Source organism: Hippocampus bargibanti, linkage group LG10 (assembly GCF_051943395.1).
Source record: "Hippocampus bargibanti isolate YZ-2025 linkage group LG10, ASM5194339v1, whole genome shotgun sequence".
NCBI classification, from domain to species: Eukaryota; Metazoa; Chordata; class Actinopteri; order Syngnathiformes; family Syngnathidae; genus Hippocampus; species Hippocampus bargibanti.
Genome location: NC_142743.1, coordinates 22,672,990 through 22,693,736, shown reverse-complemented (window position 1 = coordinate 22,693,736; position 20,747 = coordinate 22,672,990). Strand labels below are relative to the sequence as shown.

Genomic DNA, 20,747 nt, shown 5'->3' with positions numbered 1-20,747 from the left:
TGAAACAAAGACTGATAATGAAATGACCAATGAAATGTATTGTCATGAAGCATTTGTAACATTGTATAATCCTCCAAACACAAAACTATTATGTTTTTGTCAAACGATATACAGTACCGGTATTTATTTCTATCGTTCACAAAGATCTTGACATAGTCCTACCTACACTCGTCCACACACAGCATTTCATTTAGTATTTTTGGCTGGCCACTTTCAGAAGTGTTTCTTATTGTAATATGGAAGAAACAGGGAACAACATTTGTAATTACACTTCACCCTCTGACACTCATTTCCATATAAACACAATCATACTCTCGTCCAAAAACCTTCATTATCTCTGAATTCCATTCTTGTAGGGCATGATATTCTCGCTGCTATATTTCATTCAAGCTCATTTTCTCGGCACAGCAGCATAATTACCACAGCAACTGAGTAGGGATGTTTTCTCTGTGATGTCTTTATTTTTCCTCCCTGAGTCCCTATCGGTGCTTCTAAACCTTTTTAGAGGTGGTGAACCCAAACAATAAATTATTAGTAAAAATAATTAGTGAAAAAACTCTCTCGCCCTCTCTCTGTCTCTCTCTCTGTCTCTCTCTCTGTCTCTCTCTCTCTCTCTCCGTCCGCCCACTGCAAGAATGTAAACAATGGTGTGAAAAATCCTACTGGACCCTCCGCACCCTGCCCACTACCTTTTCCATGCTACTCCCCTCAGGCAGGTGCTACCGATCCATGCGCACCAAATCCAGCAGACATTTAAACAGCTTCTTCCCCCAAGCCATTAACTCTTTAAACAATAACCCAAATATAACCGTAAAGTTCCTCCACTTTTTGTTGATACTAGTGCAACGTGTTCGACCAGAGACAAATTCCTTGTGTGTTCTACAAAAAAGGTGATTCTGATAACTAACAAAAAACTGGTTAAACCCTGGAATAAACCATTGAATGATTTGCCTTTAATTTTGTTCCACCAAAAAGGTCCTACCAGACCCAGAACCAACGTATTATTTTTCTTTCCTGAGTGCACAACTTAGCCAAAGACCCCAATGTTTCCTCACCTCTTTCTGTGGAACTTAACAACTGAGCCTCTCAAAAAGTATGTGCACCCCCCCCCGTGCTCTCTTTTGCTCGCCATTACAATGTGAATGAGGGGGGCGCTCACTCCTTTGGAGCTGCATAAGAGAGAGTGTGTCAAAGCAAATGACTTTGGGGGAGATTGATGAACTAGTGAGGAGGGTAAGAGGGACCACCTAATCAAGTTAAATCTGCTGGACTGACGTGCTTTGCCTGGTAGATAGATATTTGGCAATAGTGGGCCTAAAAGGAGGCGAGGGGACCAGCCTGACCAGAAAATCATTCATGTTAAGTGAACCCCAGTTCATTGTGGCGGGAATGCAGAGTCACAATAGGACTTCCACTGCCCATCAACATTTTGAAGAAATGTGACATACAATGTTTGAAGGGTGTCGGGAACCTATGGCTCGCGAGCCATATGTAGCTCTTTTGAAGATTGCACCTGGCTCACCGATAAAACTAAATACAGTGGGGCCTCGGTTTACGAACACCTTGCCTTACGAATTTTTCAGTTTACGAATGTTAAATTTATGAAAATTAAACCTTGGAATACGCAATGCCTTTCGGGATACACTTGGAGCGCCGCCCCACCATGGCTGGCGGAGTAATCTTCGGCGGAAGATCACCAAAGCGCCCCAGCCGGCCTACCTTTCCGCACCCCCTTTCTTTGAATGCACACATTGATCATCTTCACGGATTTTTTACAGATACTTTTGCTGTTATGGGACCGAAAAAGCCCCCACCACAGGCTCGTGTTCAGCTGAAGAAGACACATAACAAAATTACAGTCGAGGAGAAGAAGGAGATCATTGAGAAACACGAACAAGGTGTGCGTTTGTCTGATTTAACAGCCCAGTACCAATATGCTAAGTTACGTGTGTTGCTAAAGGTGTTTCCGCGCGGTCAAAGCTACAGTCTGGGGCAATAGAAGAGGTTGAAAAACTTCTGTTAATTTAGATGAACGAAAAGCAGCAAGCCGGCGACAGCGTGAATAAAGCAATTATATCTGAGAAAGCACGGCTAATTCACTCTGATATCGTCTTGCAGCAAACTGGAAGTTCGCCGTTTATTGATACAAGGGATCATTCCTCAAAATGGTGAAAGAAGAAGGCTACGTTCCTCAGCAAGTATTTCATGCAGATGAGACCGGCCCATGCTAACGTTAGCATCAATATACTTCTGTGAGAGACAGCAGAACGCAAGCGTGCAAACTAATGAGCAGTGTGCAGGTTAGCTAGCAGTAGCTTCGCTTATGGACCCGCCAAGTTGACTTTCATTCCGATCGTTTGGCTGGATTTTTTTTATCCATCACGAGGAATAGAAAACTATTCATATTAATGGTGAGTATAATCACAGTTATTTTAAATAATATATTCTGACATGTTATGTATTATATATGTGCATGTGTGGTTCTCATTGAAAAACATTTGTACATATTTTACTTTTATGGCTGTCTTAGTAAAAATGGTTGTCAATCATCCACCACAGCCTTTACCCTCGCGCTCCATTTCGAATCTCGCCTCCCGCTGATGTGTAGGCGCTCCTCCACAACGCGTACGTTGGCAAGACAGCCAACTACTATCAGTGCTCTCCTGTCTGTCTGCTCGCTGCCAATCTCCAGCCTTAAAAGCGGAGATAAAGGCAACTTGGCGGGAGTGAAGAGGACGCAGCATGTAGGGAGGTAGAGAGTGGGATAAATGGAGAGGAATGATAAAAGGGGGTGGCGAGCGCATCATTCCGGGTGGCTGCCCCTGCTGCTCTAGCGGTGGGAAAGGGGGTGCAGGGTGGGAGAGACGGAGAGAGGTTGGCGAATGAAATAGAGAGAGAGGGGGGGAGAAGAGAGATCGAGCGAGAGAGAGAGAGTAATGCAAGTCTTCAGCATCCAAAACACACGAGGGAGGTGCGCCACGGAGACCGGAGCGCCAGACCCACACGGAGCACCATCACGCTCGCCGGTCCTCCGTCAAACCTCCTGCCCGTTTATCAGCGCCTCAATCCCGTCCAGGGGTAAGCGGGTCTTTGAGATCGGTGGATGCAGTTGTTTTTGTTGTACGAGTCATTTGTGTGTCATCTCCGTGACGTTTGCTAAGTGTTTTTTTTTGCATTCTTGCTTTGCTGTCTCCACAACAGCATAAACGTATGTTACGTTTAGTTTGATTTCGTTCCTTTATTATTCCACATGATCTTTGTACGGTATTCTAATTTTAGCGCCCTCATCTGACATTCATTAACACTACACCTGGTGAGTAACAGGTTATTTCAAGTGTTGCTTGAACATTTAAATGGGCGTTGAGAACATGTACAAGAACAATATTTCCTCTCCTAGTTTTGTTGAAGAATAAAACAAGTGAAAAGAATTATATCCTTGTGCATGACCCAATCATAAGAATGAAGGCATCTTTTGAAAAGAGTCGCTCAAAAGTGCAAACATTTCCTCAGTCTTTATGAAGATTCCTCCCTCCTCTCGGAATTGCATGATTCGTTGATGAAAAACAAAAGGACAAGTGTCAATAAACATTAAATCCGTGTTACAATGGCAGAAATGGGCACAAAGAATGGCGAGAAAGGGGAGCGAAAAAATATTCTGTGGAATCTGTTCTTCCCTGTGGCTCCCGGCACATACATTAAGATGCTAATCCTTTTTTTGTCTCTTTCTATAATTCAATGTATTTTATTCCCCTCTCGCTCTTTATGTCATTGCTCCTTGTCTCCATTTCCCACTTTCTCTCCATTTTTTTCCCTCCGCTGTCATTGGCTACCCTCAGATTAGCGCTCCTGGCAAAAGAAGTCCTACTCTAATTTTGTGGTACTTTGGATGATTAGGTTCAGAAATAGGACAGAAGTGTGCGGAGTTTGCTACAATTAGAGGGAATCTCTGCAGAGCTTTATGAGACTGATGAGTTGTGCTCCCGTCCACCTCCCCACATATTAACACACGACAGCTGTTGTTTATTGAGCTGTGTTTTTGCAGGGGTGCCACGTGTGTGTGTGCATGTGTGTGTGTGTGATGACTAAGCCCAAAGGATACAAGTTGTTTTCAGTCCCATGCATTTATACCAGCTGTGCTGCATATTGGTAGAAGGTGACAAAATTACTCATCTTCTGTACTCAAGTAGAAGTGCAGGTACGGATGTAAATGATTTGGGTAAAAGTACATGTACTGACTTGCCTTCTGTGTAATAATAATAATAATAATAATTAATAATACATTTGTTTTCTAAGCGCCTTTCAAAATGCTATTACTACAAAAAATGATCTATCTATCTATCTATCTATCTATCTATCTATCTATCTATCTATCTATCTATCTATCTATCTATCTATCTATCTATCTATCTATCTATCTATCTATCTATCTATCTATCTATCTATCTATCTATCTATCCATCCATCCATCCGACTCACATTCAATTGCCTGTATATTTATTACAATACCTTTTTTGATAACTTGGCTCCAAGCAATAAAATGTTTTCTGCCCCTGTGTGTGTGTGTGTGTGCGCGTGTGTGTGTTTGTTTTCAGATTACACAGATAATTTATGAAAAACCCTGTGATTTTATAGGCTGGCAAAAGACATACAAAACAAAACATGTTGATTTTTGTGTAACAAAGGGCTTAACATGGACAGCTATCATATACAGAAAATAAAACAGTGACAAAGATGGGAGTAAAACCAAGATCAAGTCAGAATCATGCTGAGTCGAAGTGAATTTTGAGACATCCATCAAATAAAGTCCAATTATTTCTACTTTATTACTTCCAAGTAATGCCAACGGTGGCAAATGTGTAGCACTCAAGCTTGCGACTCACTCCTCTGTCCTTTTCACAGATATTGATCACGGCTGGCTGTCCACGTGAAGACTGGAGCATCCGCACTAACCCTTTTCAAAAAATAACGTGTGTCTCACGACCTCCAGCACCTCCCCCGTCTCCACCTGCAATGGTCACATGAGGCCTCTATCACATCCCCCAGACTTGACAAAGCGCTGCTTTCCGAAAGAGACGTCCGCCAGCTAAGCCGCCATGACCGTGGCGGTGCGATTCCGCCGCCACTTACGGCGGCTCCTCCTCCTTCTGGCTTCTTGCTGTCTCCTCTCCTTGCTCCTGTCTGCGTACTTCCTTTTCACCAACTCCTCACCATCCATGCAAATTGGACAATCGTCCGAGCCCGCCTGCTCCCAGCCTCTCTCCATGTCCCCATATCGCCAACTCCCATACCCATACCCTCCAGATCCGCCTCACACACATGTCCACACTGACTCGGCGGTGCTTGTACTGGTGGAGTCGCAGTACTCTCAGCTGGGTCAGGACATTGTGGCTATATTGGAGTCTGCGCACTTCCAGTTCCGCATGGAAATAGCCTCAGGGAAGGGTGACCTCCCGCCTTTGACGGACAAAGGCCGTGGACGATATTCGCTCATCATTTATGAGAACCTCCTCAAGTATGCACATGCAGACACATGGAACAGACAGCTGTTGCATCAGTACTGCACCGAGTTCAGGGTGGGCATCATTGGCTTCTATCGCTCCACGGACACCTCCCCACCTCTGCTCAAACTGAGAAACTCTCCCCTGGTGCTCAGGACTAATCAGGCCCTTTGGGACTGCTGCGTGGTGTCCAACTCTCCCGTCCTTACCCTAACCAAACCCGGCATGGACCGCGGGGCCTTACCGGGCGAGGACTGGACCTCCTTTTCCTCCAATCACTCCACCTATCAAGCTGTGCTGCATGCCCGGGCCAAAGACGGAGCGGGGGTGGGAAGCGGTGACAATCCAGGACCCGGCTTCAGTCTGGGACTGCAGGCCACTGTGGTACAGGACATGGGGCTCTACGATGGCGTGAGGAGAGTGTTTTTTGGCCAAGGGCTAAACTACTGGCTCCACAGACTCATCTTAGTGGACACCATCTCCTACCTCACGGACAGGAAGTTAACTTTGGGTCTGGACCGGCACATCCTGGTGGATATAGACGACATTTTTGTGGGAAAAGAAGGCACCCGCATGAACATCAAGGATGTGAAGGTATTTTAGGGGGGAGTGACGGGAGAATGAATCAATCTTTTACCTAATTGTAACTAATGGCTGCATGGCATTGGCAAGTATTGGAAATATGAAGCTGTTGCCTTGGAAATTTGAAAACCTCAGCAAAATACTTGACAGGTCATACATTGCAGTGTATGTTGTCTCACCCGCAGTGTGAAACATATGTGTTACGGTACAGCAAGACAGTAAGTATCTGAAATGGGAGTTTAGCGTCCATTTATGTGAACAAAGACACTGAGTGAAAGAGGGTTAGAGGAGGACTGAGAGCAAGCGAATGAATGAGCGAGTGAAAAGATGAATGGCCCCTATTTCTCTTTTCCCACGTTCCTCTTCTTTGGCAAACTCAGGGATAGTCGATCTCTCAAGGCAGGTTTTGTTTTAACAAACACGCTCGCTTGAACGGCCGCACTTGGCCTCGCCGTGCAGTGAAAAGCCACGCGCGTCCCGATCTGGATTAATCTTGAGAGGAAAAACTAGGAATTTTAAGCAATTTTTAAGCACACTATTCCACTGACAGTCCTAAAAAAAGTGAGTGTGGCAGTGGGAAGTGGCAGGGGGGGCAGGGCTGGGAGGGAGTTGAGAGGTCAGCGCTGTTAAAATGTCCTTGAGCCACACATTATATCTTGAACTCTACATAGCGATGAATAACCTCATGTGCTTACAGCCCACATCTGTCTTTGGTATAAACTCAATTACCTATTTATTCTATTTTAATATTGATCTTTTATTGGGGGGTGCAAAAGACAAATCCAGTAAATCATCCTTTTTTTGGATGCACATTCTTCCAGTTTTTGGGGGAGCAGTTGTGTCAGGAGAGCTTTTGTCAGTGTTCCAACCAGCTCAGAGCTATAGCGGTTACTACGTGGTGAACGGCCTCCTCAGTCATTGATTTAGCAACGTTGTCGTTGTATTTAGTGACTTTACCAAGTTATGCAATGAGCAACGACAGAGCTAGTAAAGTACCGTTATTTGCGGCTTTATTGGAGACTTCTGGGTACTTTCCAGAGAAGAGTTCACCTCTTTGTTTTACGATTGATACTTGTATCGAAACAATTTTGTCCCCTTTAACATAACACATTATTCGAAAGAAGATTGTAAAGCTGACTTTTTTTTCTTTTCTTGAATTCAGATCGTTTTCCACTTCTCATGTTCCCCGACTGTAACTGCAGACAAGTCATTAGTCATCAGAGACATGTTGTGGTGTGTTGCGTGGACATTTTGTGTGTGTTTGTGTTAGGGCTCAAAATACATTTCAATTGTGTACATACGTGTATGTTTTAATCTGTAACATTTGGAATAGAAAGCCATCATGATCTGTCAAATAAGGTCCACCTGCATGGCTGAGGTGTGACAAGGACCTCCAAAGCATGGCGTGGTTGGGAGAAAATAACAAAACAAACAAAAAAAAAAAAACGCAATAGGTTAAAACCCCAACATCTTGCTGGCATTTCTTATGACACACACACACATACACACTTTTACCACAAATTGATCAGCCATGCTGCCTCTCGTCTGAATTTTCATTTTAAGTTAGCCTAATTCCACAGCTTTGTCACATAAATATACATGAGGATGAACTGGTGGTGGTACACAACGTCAGCGAGGGGGAGGTCAAGAAACGTACAGACAGTGGCAGAAAAAGACGCAGCTGTTCAGCTGTTCCTTCACGAACACACACCCGCACACGCAAACACACACACACACACACACACACACACGTACATGCACACGCACGGCTGCCACATTTGCTCCTTCAGGATAGCATGAAATCACAGAGAGGAAGAAAGGAAGAAGGAAGGGAGGGTGAGTGATGCCTCGGGGGAAGAGCTTGCAGCAAACTTCCTCATTTTACAGAAACAAAATGCTGAGGGGAAATGAGGAAGTGGAGGAGAGGTGGTGGTGGTGGTGGTGGGGAAATATGATGAGAAGTAAAAAATCATTTTTTTTGTCAATAGTTGATGAAGGTTGAACAAGGTGACAATTGTGATTAGTCCGTATTGTGTAATATAATTATTTGGATTGGATTGGATCGGATTGGATGTACCTTTATTCGTCTGACAGTGAAGAAATGTATATGTCACAGTAGCAAAGTGAGGAAAGGAAAGAAAGAAGTAGAAAAACAAAATACAGGAGCTGTTGGAAAGGCAGCCACTCTCGCGGTGCCATCTTGAAGTAACACAAAAAAACAAATAACATGACAACACACAGACACAGTCATTTATTCTTCAGAACTTGCTGTACCCTCTTTGTGACATGAAGCAGTTCTAGATGAAAGAGGAGAGGATCAAAGCAAAGGGACGTCTTGGTGGAATGTGCACGTTGACTACAAGTACAGTAAAGTCTCGTTATATCGATATTCAAGGGAGTCCGAAAAAATATCGATATAACCGGGACTATCGATATATCCGATATCGATATAACGAGACTTTACTGTAATTGACAATTCAGAATTCACAGTGCAGAGGTCGTGAATATTTTAGATGCTATAAAACGTTTTTCTGATGTCAGTTAGGAAACAAAAAAATGCTGTCGGTTGTTCTTAAATGTAAGCAAATCCGACAGAATTGTGAAAAAAGATTTCCCCATCATTTCCAGGGAACATGAAAACCTGGGGATTTATTTTCATAGACAGCGCGCCTGTGACCGGAAGCCAATGCTGGTGTATCCTGATTTTCGTATTTATACAAGGCTCGCCGCACATTTGCCAATTTGGCAGACCTTTTTCCATCGAGCTGTGTGCTAAGGCGTCATTAGCTCATGTCTTTGGGCATCCACCGGACAAAGTGACAATTTGGCGGTGCAGGGTCAGTCTAAACCAGGGGTCGAGAACCTTTTTGACCAAGAGAGCCATAAAAGTAAAATATTTAGAAATGTTTTTCAGTGAGAGCCACATACACACACACACACACAAACACGCACGCACGTGATTTCAACCAAATGTTCGAATATATTATTTAAAATACCTTTGTGATAATACTCGCCATTAATATGAATAGTTTTCTGTTCCTCATGATTGGTGAAAAAAATCCAGCCAAACATTCGGAAAGAAAGTCAACTTGGCGGGTCCGTAGGCGAAGTTACTGCTAGCTAGCCTGCACACTGCTCATTAGCTTGCACACTTGCTTTCTGCTATCTCTCGCAGAAGTATATTGATGCTAACGTTAGCATGGGGCTCGTCAAAGTGCCACTGATATTCAACTGTTTCGTTCATGGTATTTTTTCATTGCAAATTAGAATTACGGCAGAACTTTTTCTCTCCATAAAGGAGAATCCTTCCGTTCATTCAACCTGAAGTGACGACACTCGTCAGTTTTTTTTTACTGGTCAGGCTTATTTAAAAGGGGGTGTTTACCTGTTTCCGCATCAACGGACACAGGTCAGTATCATCCAATCAAAATTGCGCTTTCCGCCAACTGCCGCCCAAACAGGAAATGAACAGCGAAAAAGCGAGAATGGACCCCTGGTTTAAACTTATGACTCCTCAGACCTCTTTTCAAAGCTGCACAGATGAATGCAATTTTGATCAGTTTAATCGCCCCCACAGGCAGATAGATTCTAAGGTCGGACGACACGTGTGGTGGATGGATTTCATGAATAAAACGTGAACAGCAGGCATCAATCCCTCTGAATCACTGTCTTATATTTTTGAAATCACCCCACTGGGAGGCACAGCTGTGGAGTGTGAGACTTGATGTGCTTCATGTGCACATGTGCTCCTGCCGTTTTGATTGGCCGTGATGAAGTCAGCAATCACACATTTACACATTTAAAAATATTTCTCTTTGAAAATCATTATTAATAGTGGTCGGTTAAAAAAAATCAGAAAGGCCTCCTTGGAAGACACTCATGAAGAAGAACTGTACAGAGAATGGAAAGATGAGTGATATGAGGACACCTTAGTATGTTTTGCGGAACAAAGTACAGTGAGACCTCAACTTACGAACTTAATTGGTTCCCAGACAGAGTGTGTAAGGCAAAAAGTGTGTATCTCAAAAAAGGAATTCCCATAGGAAACCATTAAAATGGGAATAATCCGTTCCCGGGTTTCCATAAAATATACTTTTCAACTAAATAAGCCTTAAAACTACACACAACATACCTTATTCTATGGATAATAAATGTGCTATTGTATTGTAATGAAAGAAATACACTGAATTGTATCATAAAGTCACTTTATTTACATTTGTGATGGTCATTTATGGCTTGATGGAATGGCATTGGAGGTCGAAGGTCAAAGGGAATTGCTGTTTGGAAAGAGAGGCGCATTATATGAGGACTGTAATTAAAGAAATAAAGTAAAATATAATTAAATAAAATTTTATTTACCGTTGTGATGGTCGTTGATGGCTTATGGAAGGAGAGTCACCTTCCATAAGGACTGTTGGTAACTTAACCTCTGGTGCTGTTCGGTCGTGTGCTTCCGCCGAAGATCACTCCGCCAGCCGTGGTGGGTGTGTATTATGAAAATAGTGCTTATTATAAGGTTTAATTTTCATAAATTTGACGTTTGTAAGACAAAAAGTTTGTAAGTTGAGGTGTTTGTAAGTTGAGGTCTCACTGTACAATTCAATTTCTTTGAAGAGCACAGATGACATGGAACCGTTCTTTCTGTCCTCGTGGCCATTTTGGATCTCAAGTTGACTTGAAATCAGACTTTAAAAAAGGCTTTGTACAATATGCTAACTTCAATCAAGGTTTTGGTTGAGCAGTCCCGCTAATTATTCCACATTACTTCTTTGAATTAATGTTTAGAGCTAATTAATACGATGCATATTTGAACACTTATAGTAAGTCTGCGCAATAGAGCTGACTGCATATCCATCCATCATTCGGTCAAGGGATTGCAGAAAAGAAAATGCTACTAGGCCTTTCAAAGTTATTTCTAATAAATATATGTGCAATCCACTTGACAGAAGGTGTCATCTTGACAAAGAGATGTCTCATGACATAAGAAGCAAAAGACACTGTACCTTTACTGTTCGAGCATCAGCCGAAGATGAACAAAGGACACTTGTTGTCTTTTTGTGGGTTGCTTTTTGTGTCTCTGTGCGTGTTTGTGTGTGTCATAAGAAATGCCAGCGAGATGTTGGGGTTTTAACAGATGATGACAGCTGGTGGAATTGACGTCTGGAGAGCTGTCTTGTATATCCTCATTCTGTCATTCTTTCAAAATCTTCCATTCTTCTATTCAAGTCACTACACTACATACTGCAAATAATGCTTATATTCGAGTTATGTATGATGATAGAAGAAAGTGATTGTATTTGTTTTCAAATTATTGGAAAACAATAATCTTGGCTTTGTGATCGACACAATTTGGAGGCGTTCAGCTAAATTTTTGGTAGGACACAATTATTTTCTGCTAGGGAAATTCCAATGTATAATTTCATATTAATGGAAGATGAAACATTTTTAGTACCGTGTCTGCAATGCTCAAATGCAAAATGTCAACCACACATTTGTCCAATTCATTGTTTTGATGAAAATATTACAACGTTGTTAATTGTCTCTCATCAATTTTAATGGTGATTCCGGCCTTCATTTTGGAATATTTTAATGATCTTCAGACACGCTACAAAGTGCGTTACATGAATATGCGATTTTGTTGAACGTTAATAGATTGCTAAAGTTCTGCTGAAGTGTATACTTGTGAAATAATTGGTAGTGCTTGGCTTTGAAACAACTATGAGCTGTTTGTGTGGGTGAGCAAGTGTGTGTGTGTGTGTGTGTGTGTGTGTGTGTATGTGTGTGCGTGCGTGTGTGTGTGTGTATTTCCCTCAGATCCTCTTCCTCCCTCCACCTCTGTGTGCCTCCTCCCCCCCCCCTGCCCGTCTTAGCACGATGGGGGACAGAGCTTTCAGTTGCTCGACCCCCAAACTCTGGAACTCACTTCCTCCCAACATTCGTAACATCGATTCTCTTCCCACCTTCAATTCCCATCTCAAAACCCACCTATTTAAAATTGCATTTTTTGTTTAGCTCTCTCTTGTTTCTATTTATAATTGTATTTTTTTTTTGCTTGTCTGTGACTGTAAAGTGTTCTTGAGAGCTTTGAAAGGCACTTGAAAAAACGTTATTGTTATTAGTATTAGTATTAGTATTAGTATTAGTATTAGTATTAGTATTAGTATTAGTATGATCACACACAAAAAAACAATTAAAGGACCCCAAAAAAATCAACCCGAGGAACAGATATGCCGTGTTAATGTAGTTTATTCCAGCCAGCAGTCACAAGAAAAACAACATTACATCACCTATGGAAAGTTACAACTCCTGAACATCTGCAACATTGCAAACTGCCCTAGTTAGTTGATAATGCTACTCAGTTCGAGTCCCCTCCCCCCCCAAAAAAAGCCAACATTCTACCATCAAAGACAATTTAGTGTTGGTTGCTGTGATGTGTTTCTCCAGATTTTGCAAGAGTATCCACTTTTATGTGCCTAGTACCACGAAAGGAGCCCACTTCATAAATGTTGCAGCGATGGATTGGATTGGATTTGCTTTTATTAGTCTCACAGTGGAGAAATGCATCCCTTTCCTTTTTTCTTGCTCATCATCTGCTCACTCAGAAACAACATTATATGAGCATTGAACATTTGTAGCATACATATGTGTAATCCCAAGTTAAATGGTTATGAAAACACATTTGACAATTGGAGTTTTCTGGTATGCGTCTTTCTTAAGTGGTTTGTGCTTTAATGTTTTTTTTTTCATTGAGAAAACACCATTGCACATGACATTTAATCCTTGCTACGGATTGTCAATTGCGTGTGCATGTATGTGTAGCTGTGCGTGTAATATGAACACCAGACAAGCAAACTTAAGTGGGTCAGGCATCTCTTTTTGATGAGAGAGGCTCCTCATAGCTCTCACTGCTCTCTATCTCATTTGCTATTCAACTCGGGGCCAATACGTACGTTACGTTTCATCGTTTCATCGTCACTAAGCATTCGTTCAAGGGGTGTTTTTGGACCAGGTGATTGTGATGGATTTGTATCACAAAACTTCAAAGATGCCGGAGCAGAAACTGTGAAGTGGAGCAAAACAAGTTTTTTTTTCTTCCATTGTGTATTGTAATCACACACACACACACACACACACACACACACACACAAATTCCTGTTTCATTGGTTTTGTGAGGTCCGGATAACTCCAGAAAGGAGTGAGGACCAGCGTTGCTGATAAGTTTAGAAAAGAACTAGTTTGAACACTAAATGTCACCCCATTTCCCATTTCAACTTCTTTAAAAACAAAGCAATAAGAAGTGGACTTGAAACTGAAATAACAGCAGAAGTGACATTTCTGAATGGGTACATTCAAAGTCCTCACCCCTGTAGTGAATTTGGTTAAAATGTGGTTTCACTTTTTGTGGTATGAACTTTTTCCTCACATGAAACACGCACACACAAACATAAACACACACACAGTGAGTAAAAAGAGTGTGTATCCAAGTGAATGAAAATACACACCAAAAAAAAACATTTTGGGTGCATTTGTGAGGACCTTTCTGAAACTTTAACAGATGCATATATCGAGCCTCTAGAATCCTTTAGAATGAAAAACTTGTGAGGTCCTGCCAAAAGGTCCTCACTTGTCAAAAATGTCCACACTACGTATGGTATAAAATGTTAGTGGTCCTCACAAGACTAGTCACACACACGCACACGCGCACACACACATTCATATACAGGCACAAACAAAGCAAACCGGCATTACTTCTGACACTAGCAATGCGATGCAGCTGTGGGATTGGCTACAGAGAGCAGGGCTATCGCTAACCGCTAATCCTCATGTGTGTTTACGTTCATCACTCGTATAGTCATTCTGCTCTGTACAAGCCTCCGCCATCCTAACTCCCACAGAGCTATTCCTGCCAAATCAGCCTTCTCTCTTAGAACCATTTTTATTGCCATGCTCAGCATCCAGGAGACAGATTGGTCTGCTCTTGCTTCTAGGCCTCAACTCAATGAGATCGGGTGTTGTTACCATCAGGAGAAACAAAACAAAAAAAAAAAAAAAACAGCAGATGACTTGATTGTTTCTCTGAGATATTTGAATTGTGTTTCTGTCGAAGAGTTATGTTGCATTTAATTGCTGGGTGCAGTCAGTTGGAGTGTGCCCGCGGGCCGCCATGTATCAATTATAAATTCTTCACTTGGAAAAAAACAGACTTCTGTTTGATGACTGCAAAGTTTGCTGGACATATTTTTTTGTGATGTAAAAGCATAATTTTTGGCACTTGCAGTGTAAATGAATCCCGTATTTTCATATGTATAAGGTGCACCCAAAAGCCTTCATTTTCTTCAAAGGATGACCCTGCACCTTATACGCAGGTGCACCTTATATGTGAAGTACAGGTCTGGAAACTACTGTCATCAGCCACAGATTCAATTTCACCCTGGAGAACAAGTATTGTGAAACCCCGGCTTCAACTGTAGCACCTTATAATGTTGTATCAGAAAACGTTTTTCATTCACTGAGTGCACCTTATACACCGGTGCGCCTTATACAGGTAACATCCGACATACGACCGAGTTCCGTTCTGACCAAACGGTCGTAAGTCAAAATGGTCATAAGTTGAAATCCATTCAAAATGTTGAATAGAGACTCGAAGGCTAAATGTTATAAAAACTCCCCTCCTCTGGTGCCATCACACGGTCGATTGCTGTGCGAGAGTGAGATGCTGGCTGCCTGGCCAAAAGTGTCCTACGCGTTGCCGGCCTACTAGCGCGTTGCAATGCCAGGCGTAGAATTACATTTTAAAAAATAGGGTCTGGAGGTCGTGGTCGTAAGTCGAGCCGGTCGGAAGTCGGATGTTACCTGTATATGGAAAAAAATTGAAAATACACCATTCCTTATACTCCGGTGGGCCTTATACAAAAGAAAGCACATTACTTTTTAGGATTTTTGAGTGCTTTTCTTAAGATGATATACAGTTGGACATACAAAGTCATATGACCGTCAAGACGTAAACTTTTGAATCCAGAAATGTTAATGACATGACTGCAGCGTATCGGAAGCAACTTCCTTCTTTCGCACCATTGCAAGACTTCAATTCAGTGACCATCATTGGAGAGAATTAATACAGCATGCTCTACTTTGGTAGCACTGTGCACTTGCGACTGCGTAAAAGTGGATGCATCCTAATTTTCTGGAGAAGTCATTTTCCATGACACGCCCCTGGCGCACCTGCTAGTGGTTGCTGAAAGTAGACTAGACCTTTGAGCGGGTGTCGGGAACCTATGGCTCGCGAACCATATATGGCTCTTTTGATGATTGCATCTGGCTCGCCGATAAAACTAAATACATATGCTTGCTTTTTCGCTGTTCATTTCCTATTTGGGCTGCAGTTGGCGGAAAGCGCAATTTGAATGGATGATACTGTCTTCGGTGCCGTTGTTGTCTAAAACAGGTAAACGCCCCCTTTTGAATAAGCAGACGAGTAAAAAAGAGAAGGCGAGTATCGTACATTTCAGGTTGAATGGACGGAAGGAGCTTCTGCCGTGATTCTAATTTGCAATGAAACGATATCATCGATGAAACAGTCGAATGTTAGTGGTACTTTGACAAGCTAACGTTAGCATCAGTATACTCTGCGAGAGCCAGCAGGAAGCAAGTGTGCAAGATAATGAGCAATGTGCAGGCTAGCTAGCAGTAACTTTGTGTATGGACTCGGCAAGTTGACTTTTATTCCGATAGTTTGGCTGGATTTTTTTTTACCAATTATGAGGAACGGAAAACTATTCATGTTAATGGTGAGATTTATCACAAACATTTTGTTGAACTCACATACGTGCGTGTTTGCGTGCGGGTGTGTGTGCGTGTTCGTGTGTGTGTGTGTGGGTCTCACTGATAAAACCTTTCTAAATATTTACTTTTACGGCTCTCTTAGTCATAAAGGTTCCCGACCCCCCCCTTAGAGCATATACATGTTAATGCGTCACTGCATCAAATCCTTTTTCATGTTTTTTTCCCCTCCTCTTCCTGTTATTTTTTTATCTTGCAGAATATAAATTATGTGTCGACACAAATACAGCAGACACTTGGACTAACTCCCACGCTACCGCTTGCACTTCCCGATATGTGCGTTAATAATACATTTTGACCGAGTGCATCGATGAGAGTAGATTGAGTTAAAATGCAAAGCGCTTGAAAACAAAGATAATTCAATTCTGAGTATTTGGACGTGTGTGCGTGTGTATGTGTGTGTGCGTGTTTCCACATGCATGTGTGTGTGATGTAGAGGATGTCATCACAGTGGAGACAAGGGATCAGATTAAGGCTGTGCACATCTGTCAGCATGCAGCCATCTTCAACACCATTAGATTAGCTCTAATGAAGATACTGCGACTATTTTTTGTATACACACACACACACACACACACACACACACACACACACACACACACACACTTTCCTGTTTCAAGGGTTTTGTGAGGTCCGGATAACTCCAGATAAGGAGTGAGGACCGCCGTTGCTGATAAGTTTAGAGAAGAACTAGTGTTACATTTGAACACTAAATGTCACCCCATTTCCCACTTCAACTTTTTTTTTTAAACAAAGAAATAAAAAGTGGACTTGAAACTGAAATAACAGCAGTAGTGAGGTCTCTGAATGGATACATTCAACGTCCTCACCCCTGTAGTGAATTTGGTTAAAATATGGTTTTACTTCTTGTGGTATGAACTTTTTCCTCTACTTAACCACGCACACACACACACACACACACACACACAGTGAGTAAAAAGTGTGTGTATCCAAGTGAAATGAAAATACACACCAAAAAATCATTTTGGGTGAATTTGTGAGGACCTCTCTGAAACTTTAACAGATGCATATATTAGTTTAGTCATACAAACCTAGTTATACAAACGCAAACACACACACACACACACACACACACACACACACACAGTGAGAAAGAAAGGGACTTCCTCACTCTCACAACAGTTGCTCATCTCATAAATCAGAAAAGGTTCCTGGGGATCGATTAAAAGCGGCCCGACAAACATTTTTAATAGAGACGTGGCGCTGAGCCCAACAAAACGACCCCGCAGCTTGAAATACGCACAGAATAATAAAAGTTTCATAAAAAATATTTATGGGTGCAAACAGCAAGAAGTGCAATGATGGCAAGAAGAAGGGCTGCGAAAGAATCGAGGGAGTTATGAGAAAGAGAGAGAGAGAGAAAGAAGAGAGATATCCTCCGTGCTGCTTCAGCCTTCCCTTTAAATTAGAACAAGGCTGTCTCCTGAGAATGTGACATTTGAGAGATGGAGATGATGGAGAGATGGAGTTTAAAGGACAACCGACGTCACTTTTTTTGTTTTTTAACTGACATCAGAAAAACCTTTTATCGCATCTAAAATACCCAAAACATGCAGTATGATATTTTTATTCAAATGCAAAACACCAATAAAAATGACTTAAAGTGTCCAAAATCTGCAAAAAAATTGAGCTGCGAATTGGGCATTTTCAGAAAGTCCCGCCCCCAGTTCGTGACGTCACGCCAAGACGTCTTGCTTTGCTCGAGAATCAAAACAATGGCTTCAGATTCGGAGAAGATGCTTTCTTATTACACATCCAGTTATGAATATGATTCAAATAGTTCGGAAGAGGAAAGCATACATGTTTGCAATAGATTAAAGAATTATATGTGCCATTTTGAGGCAACATTGGGGGAAAATCTCACACCCAAAAAAAGAGGCACAAAATGGCGACCTCCAGTGGCCACCTCCACAGGCTGATAAATTCCTTATATGGAGCTTGGATGCCCTCTTCTGGCGGCTTTTGGGTGCAACACGGTTCTCAGACCAAACATGTACATCAAAATACATTGACGTGATGGAAGGACTGCTACAATGTGTCTTTTTTTTGGTCAGGGGGCGGTCCTTTCGTGACGTCACATACGGACTCGTCACTCGAGACTTCCTGAATATTCAGAGCGAGTCTTAAAACGTAAAATATAGCTATATGGGGTGGAATCTTATTAAAATACGTTCAGTAGAAGTCTTTTGAAGCTATTTTACAAATTATGGACACAACTTGTCCGGAGACGTCAGTTGTCCTTTAAGGCGAGTGTGCGAGAGAGGAAGGAAACACGTTCTCCAAAAGACAAAAGAGAGTGCGGCAAAGGGTGGGACTGATGCGGCTGCACTTGGCAATGGAAGGATAAAAGTGATTTTGTGTGCGTGTGCGCATTGGGGGTCGGTTAGGGGGTTATTAGCCGATCCTCTTGAGCCCTTTAATACATTGACCTTCATTAACTCGCGTTACTGCCTGTGTGTGTGCGTCTGTGTGTAACGCTCTTTGGTTAACACTCATTACAGAGTTTTTTGTTTAAAGGCCACTAATTTAATGAAGTCATTAAAATAGTGAGGAAAATTCAGATTTGAGCATTAACACCTGACACTGAGGTGTGTTTAAAAAGAGGAGAAAACTGAACAGATGTTTTTCGAAAGAGTCTAATTGAGTTTAATGTGATCTACAGGCACTTCTGGATACCCAACGACAGTTGCGTGCTCAGATCTCCAACTTTACCTTCAATTTGGGATTTTCTGGCAAGTTCTATCACACAGGTAAGTAGTAATAGTCGAGGTAGAAATGGTTGAAGGGTAAAAGGGGCCATGGTGAATCATAGCTAATTCAGAATGGCCTAATAGGCTGACATTGGATAAATGACTCAACATGGATTCTCTTCCCACCTTCAAATCCCATCTCAAAACCACAACTATTTAAAATTGCATTTTCTGTGTAGCTCTTTCTCTTGTTTCTATTTATAACTATATTTTATTTATTGTATTCTATTTTGTGATTGTATTTTATTTATTATAGTACCTATGCTTGTCTGTGACTGTAAAGTGTCCTTGAGAGCTTTGACAGGCACTTCAAATGAAATGTATTACTCTTACTCTTACTTTTGGCCAGTCCTCACAGGTTTTTCATTCTAAAGGCTTCTAAAGGGTCTATGTATGCATCTGTTAAAGTTTCAGAAAGGTCCTCACAAATTTACCCAAAATGATTTTTTGGTGTTTGGTTTTCATTTCACGTGGAATCACACTTTTTACTCACTGTGTGTGACCTTGAGAGTTTTGAAAGGCGCTTAAAAATGAAATGTATTATTATTATTATTATTATTATTATTATTATTATTGTGTGTGTTTGTCTGTGTGTGTGTTTAATGAGAGGAAAAGGTTAATACCACAAAAAAGTAAAACGCTATTTCAACCAAATTCACAACAGCGGTGAGGACTTTGAATGGAGCCATTCAGAAACCTCACTCCTGCTGTTGTTTCAGTTTCAAGTCCACTTTTTATTTCTTTGTTTTTGAAGAAGTTGAAGTGGGAAATGGAGTGACATTTAGTGTTCAAATGTAACACTAGTTCTTCTCGAAACTTATCAGCGACAGTGGTCCTCACTCCTTTATATGGAGTTATCTGGACCTCACAAAACCACTGAAACAGGAATGTGTGTGTGTATGTGTGTGTGTGTGTGTGTGTGTGTGTGTGTGTGTGTGTGTGTGTGTGTGTGTGTGTGTGTGTGTGTGTGTGTGTGTGTGTGTGTGCATAGGCACAGTGGAAGAAGATGATGGAGACGATTTACTACTGAAGTATGTGGATGAGTTCTGGTGGTTCCCCCACATGTGGAGCCACATGCAGCCTCACCTCTTCCACAACGAGTCGTCGCTGCTGGAGCAGATGGTGCTCAACAAGGAGTTTGCATTGGTAAGAATGATGTTCACACATACGCACAAATAAACCTAAATACAGTGACTACCCTTGGCTTATGAACTTTTCGGTTTACAAACGTTAAATTTATGAACATTTTACCTTGGCATGCAAACTATTTTTCGGGATACACACGGAGCCACACAATGAGTAATGTGTCGTCGGCGAACGAGCCCCTTCTCCTAACAAGAAAATGGCAGGCGGTTGTTTTTTAGTCCTCTATTCCCCGCCCCCAGTCTTCGGTTAAAGCCACGTGATTGGTCAATGGTGTTAAAGTCCTCCACTTGGGGCAAGATCTCCTCCCGACCCGGATAGGGTACTCCACCCTTTTCCGACTGAGAATCATTGTTCGCATTTGGCTGCGAAACGCTCCAGTGAGAGTTGGAGATCCCCGATTGAAGGCCCCAATAGTTCCACATCATCTGCAAAAAGCCGATATGCTATACTGAGGCCACAATGTATGTATGCACTGAATGCAATCAGCCTTGTTCCTTTATGAGTTCCCGAGAGCCTCATCTCGTCTCCAGAGCTTTTCACTTCTCCCTTGTGGGCAAAGAGGATCTCTTTGTTGAAAAAAAAAGCCCACAAATGTAAATGACTGTGGATCTTGGGAACCTCACCTGACCGACACTTTACTAATCTCCTAAATCCAAACAAATCTTAATACACCCACAGCTAAACGGGCATTGACCTTAATGGCAACCCAGGAGGCATTTTTATCTCGCACTATTTAATCTGAATTCCTCAAGGTAGCCTACTGGTATTGCTGCACTCTCATTCTCTGAAATCCACGTTAGTGTGTGTGTGCGTGGAAAGAGTTTTTTACGGCTATACAGAGGTGTCACACGTGAGATATGATACAACTAGGTTGGATGTAGGTTCATGATATTGAAGGTGAATGTGATCG

At 41.9% G+C, this 20,747-nt stretch overlaps 1 protein-coding gene across 6 annotated transcripts in view; it reads left to right on the top strand.

The window, feature by feature from the left end:
- The first annotated feature begins 2,875 nt into the window (after window positions 1-2,875).
- Window positions 2,876-20,747, top strand: part of ndst3 (N-deacetylase/N-sulfotransferase (heparan glucosaminyl) 3) — a 50,608-nt gene continuing 32,736 nt past the window's right edge. For 4 of the 6 annotated variants that reach the window (XR_016116119.1, XR_016116121.1, XR_016116120.1 and 1 more), the window contains exons 1-4: window positions 2,876-3,078; window positions 4,900-6,092; window positions 18,604-18,691; window positions 19,683-19,837. Coding sequence is in view for 3 of the 6 variants with exons in the window: in XM_089005315.1 (XP_088861441.1) it covers window positions 5,094-6,092; window positions 18,604-18,691; window positions 19,683-19,837 (1,242 nt within the window). In the remaining 3 variants the exon portion in view is untranslated. The other 2 variants (XM_089005317.1, XM_089005316.1) reach the window with 2 other exon arrangements.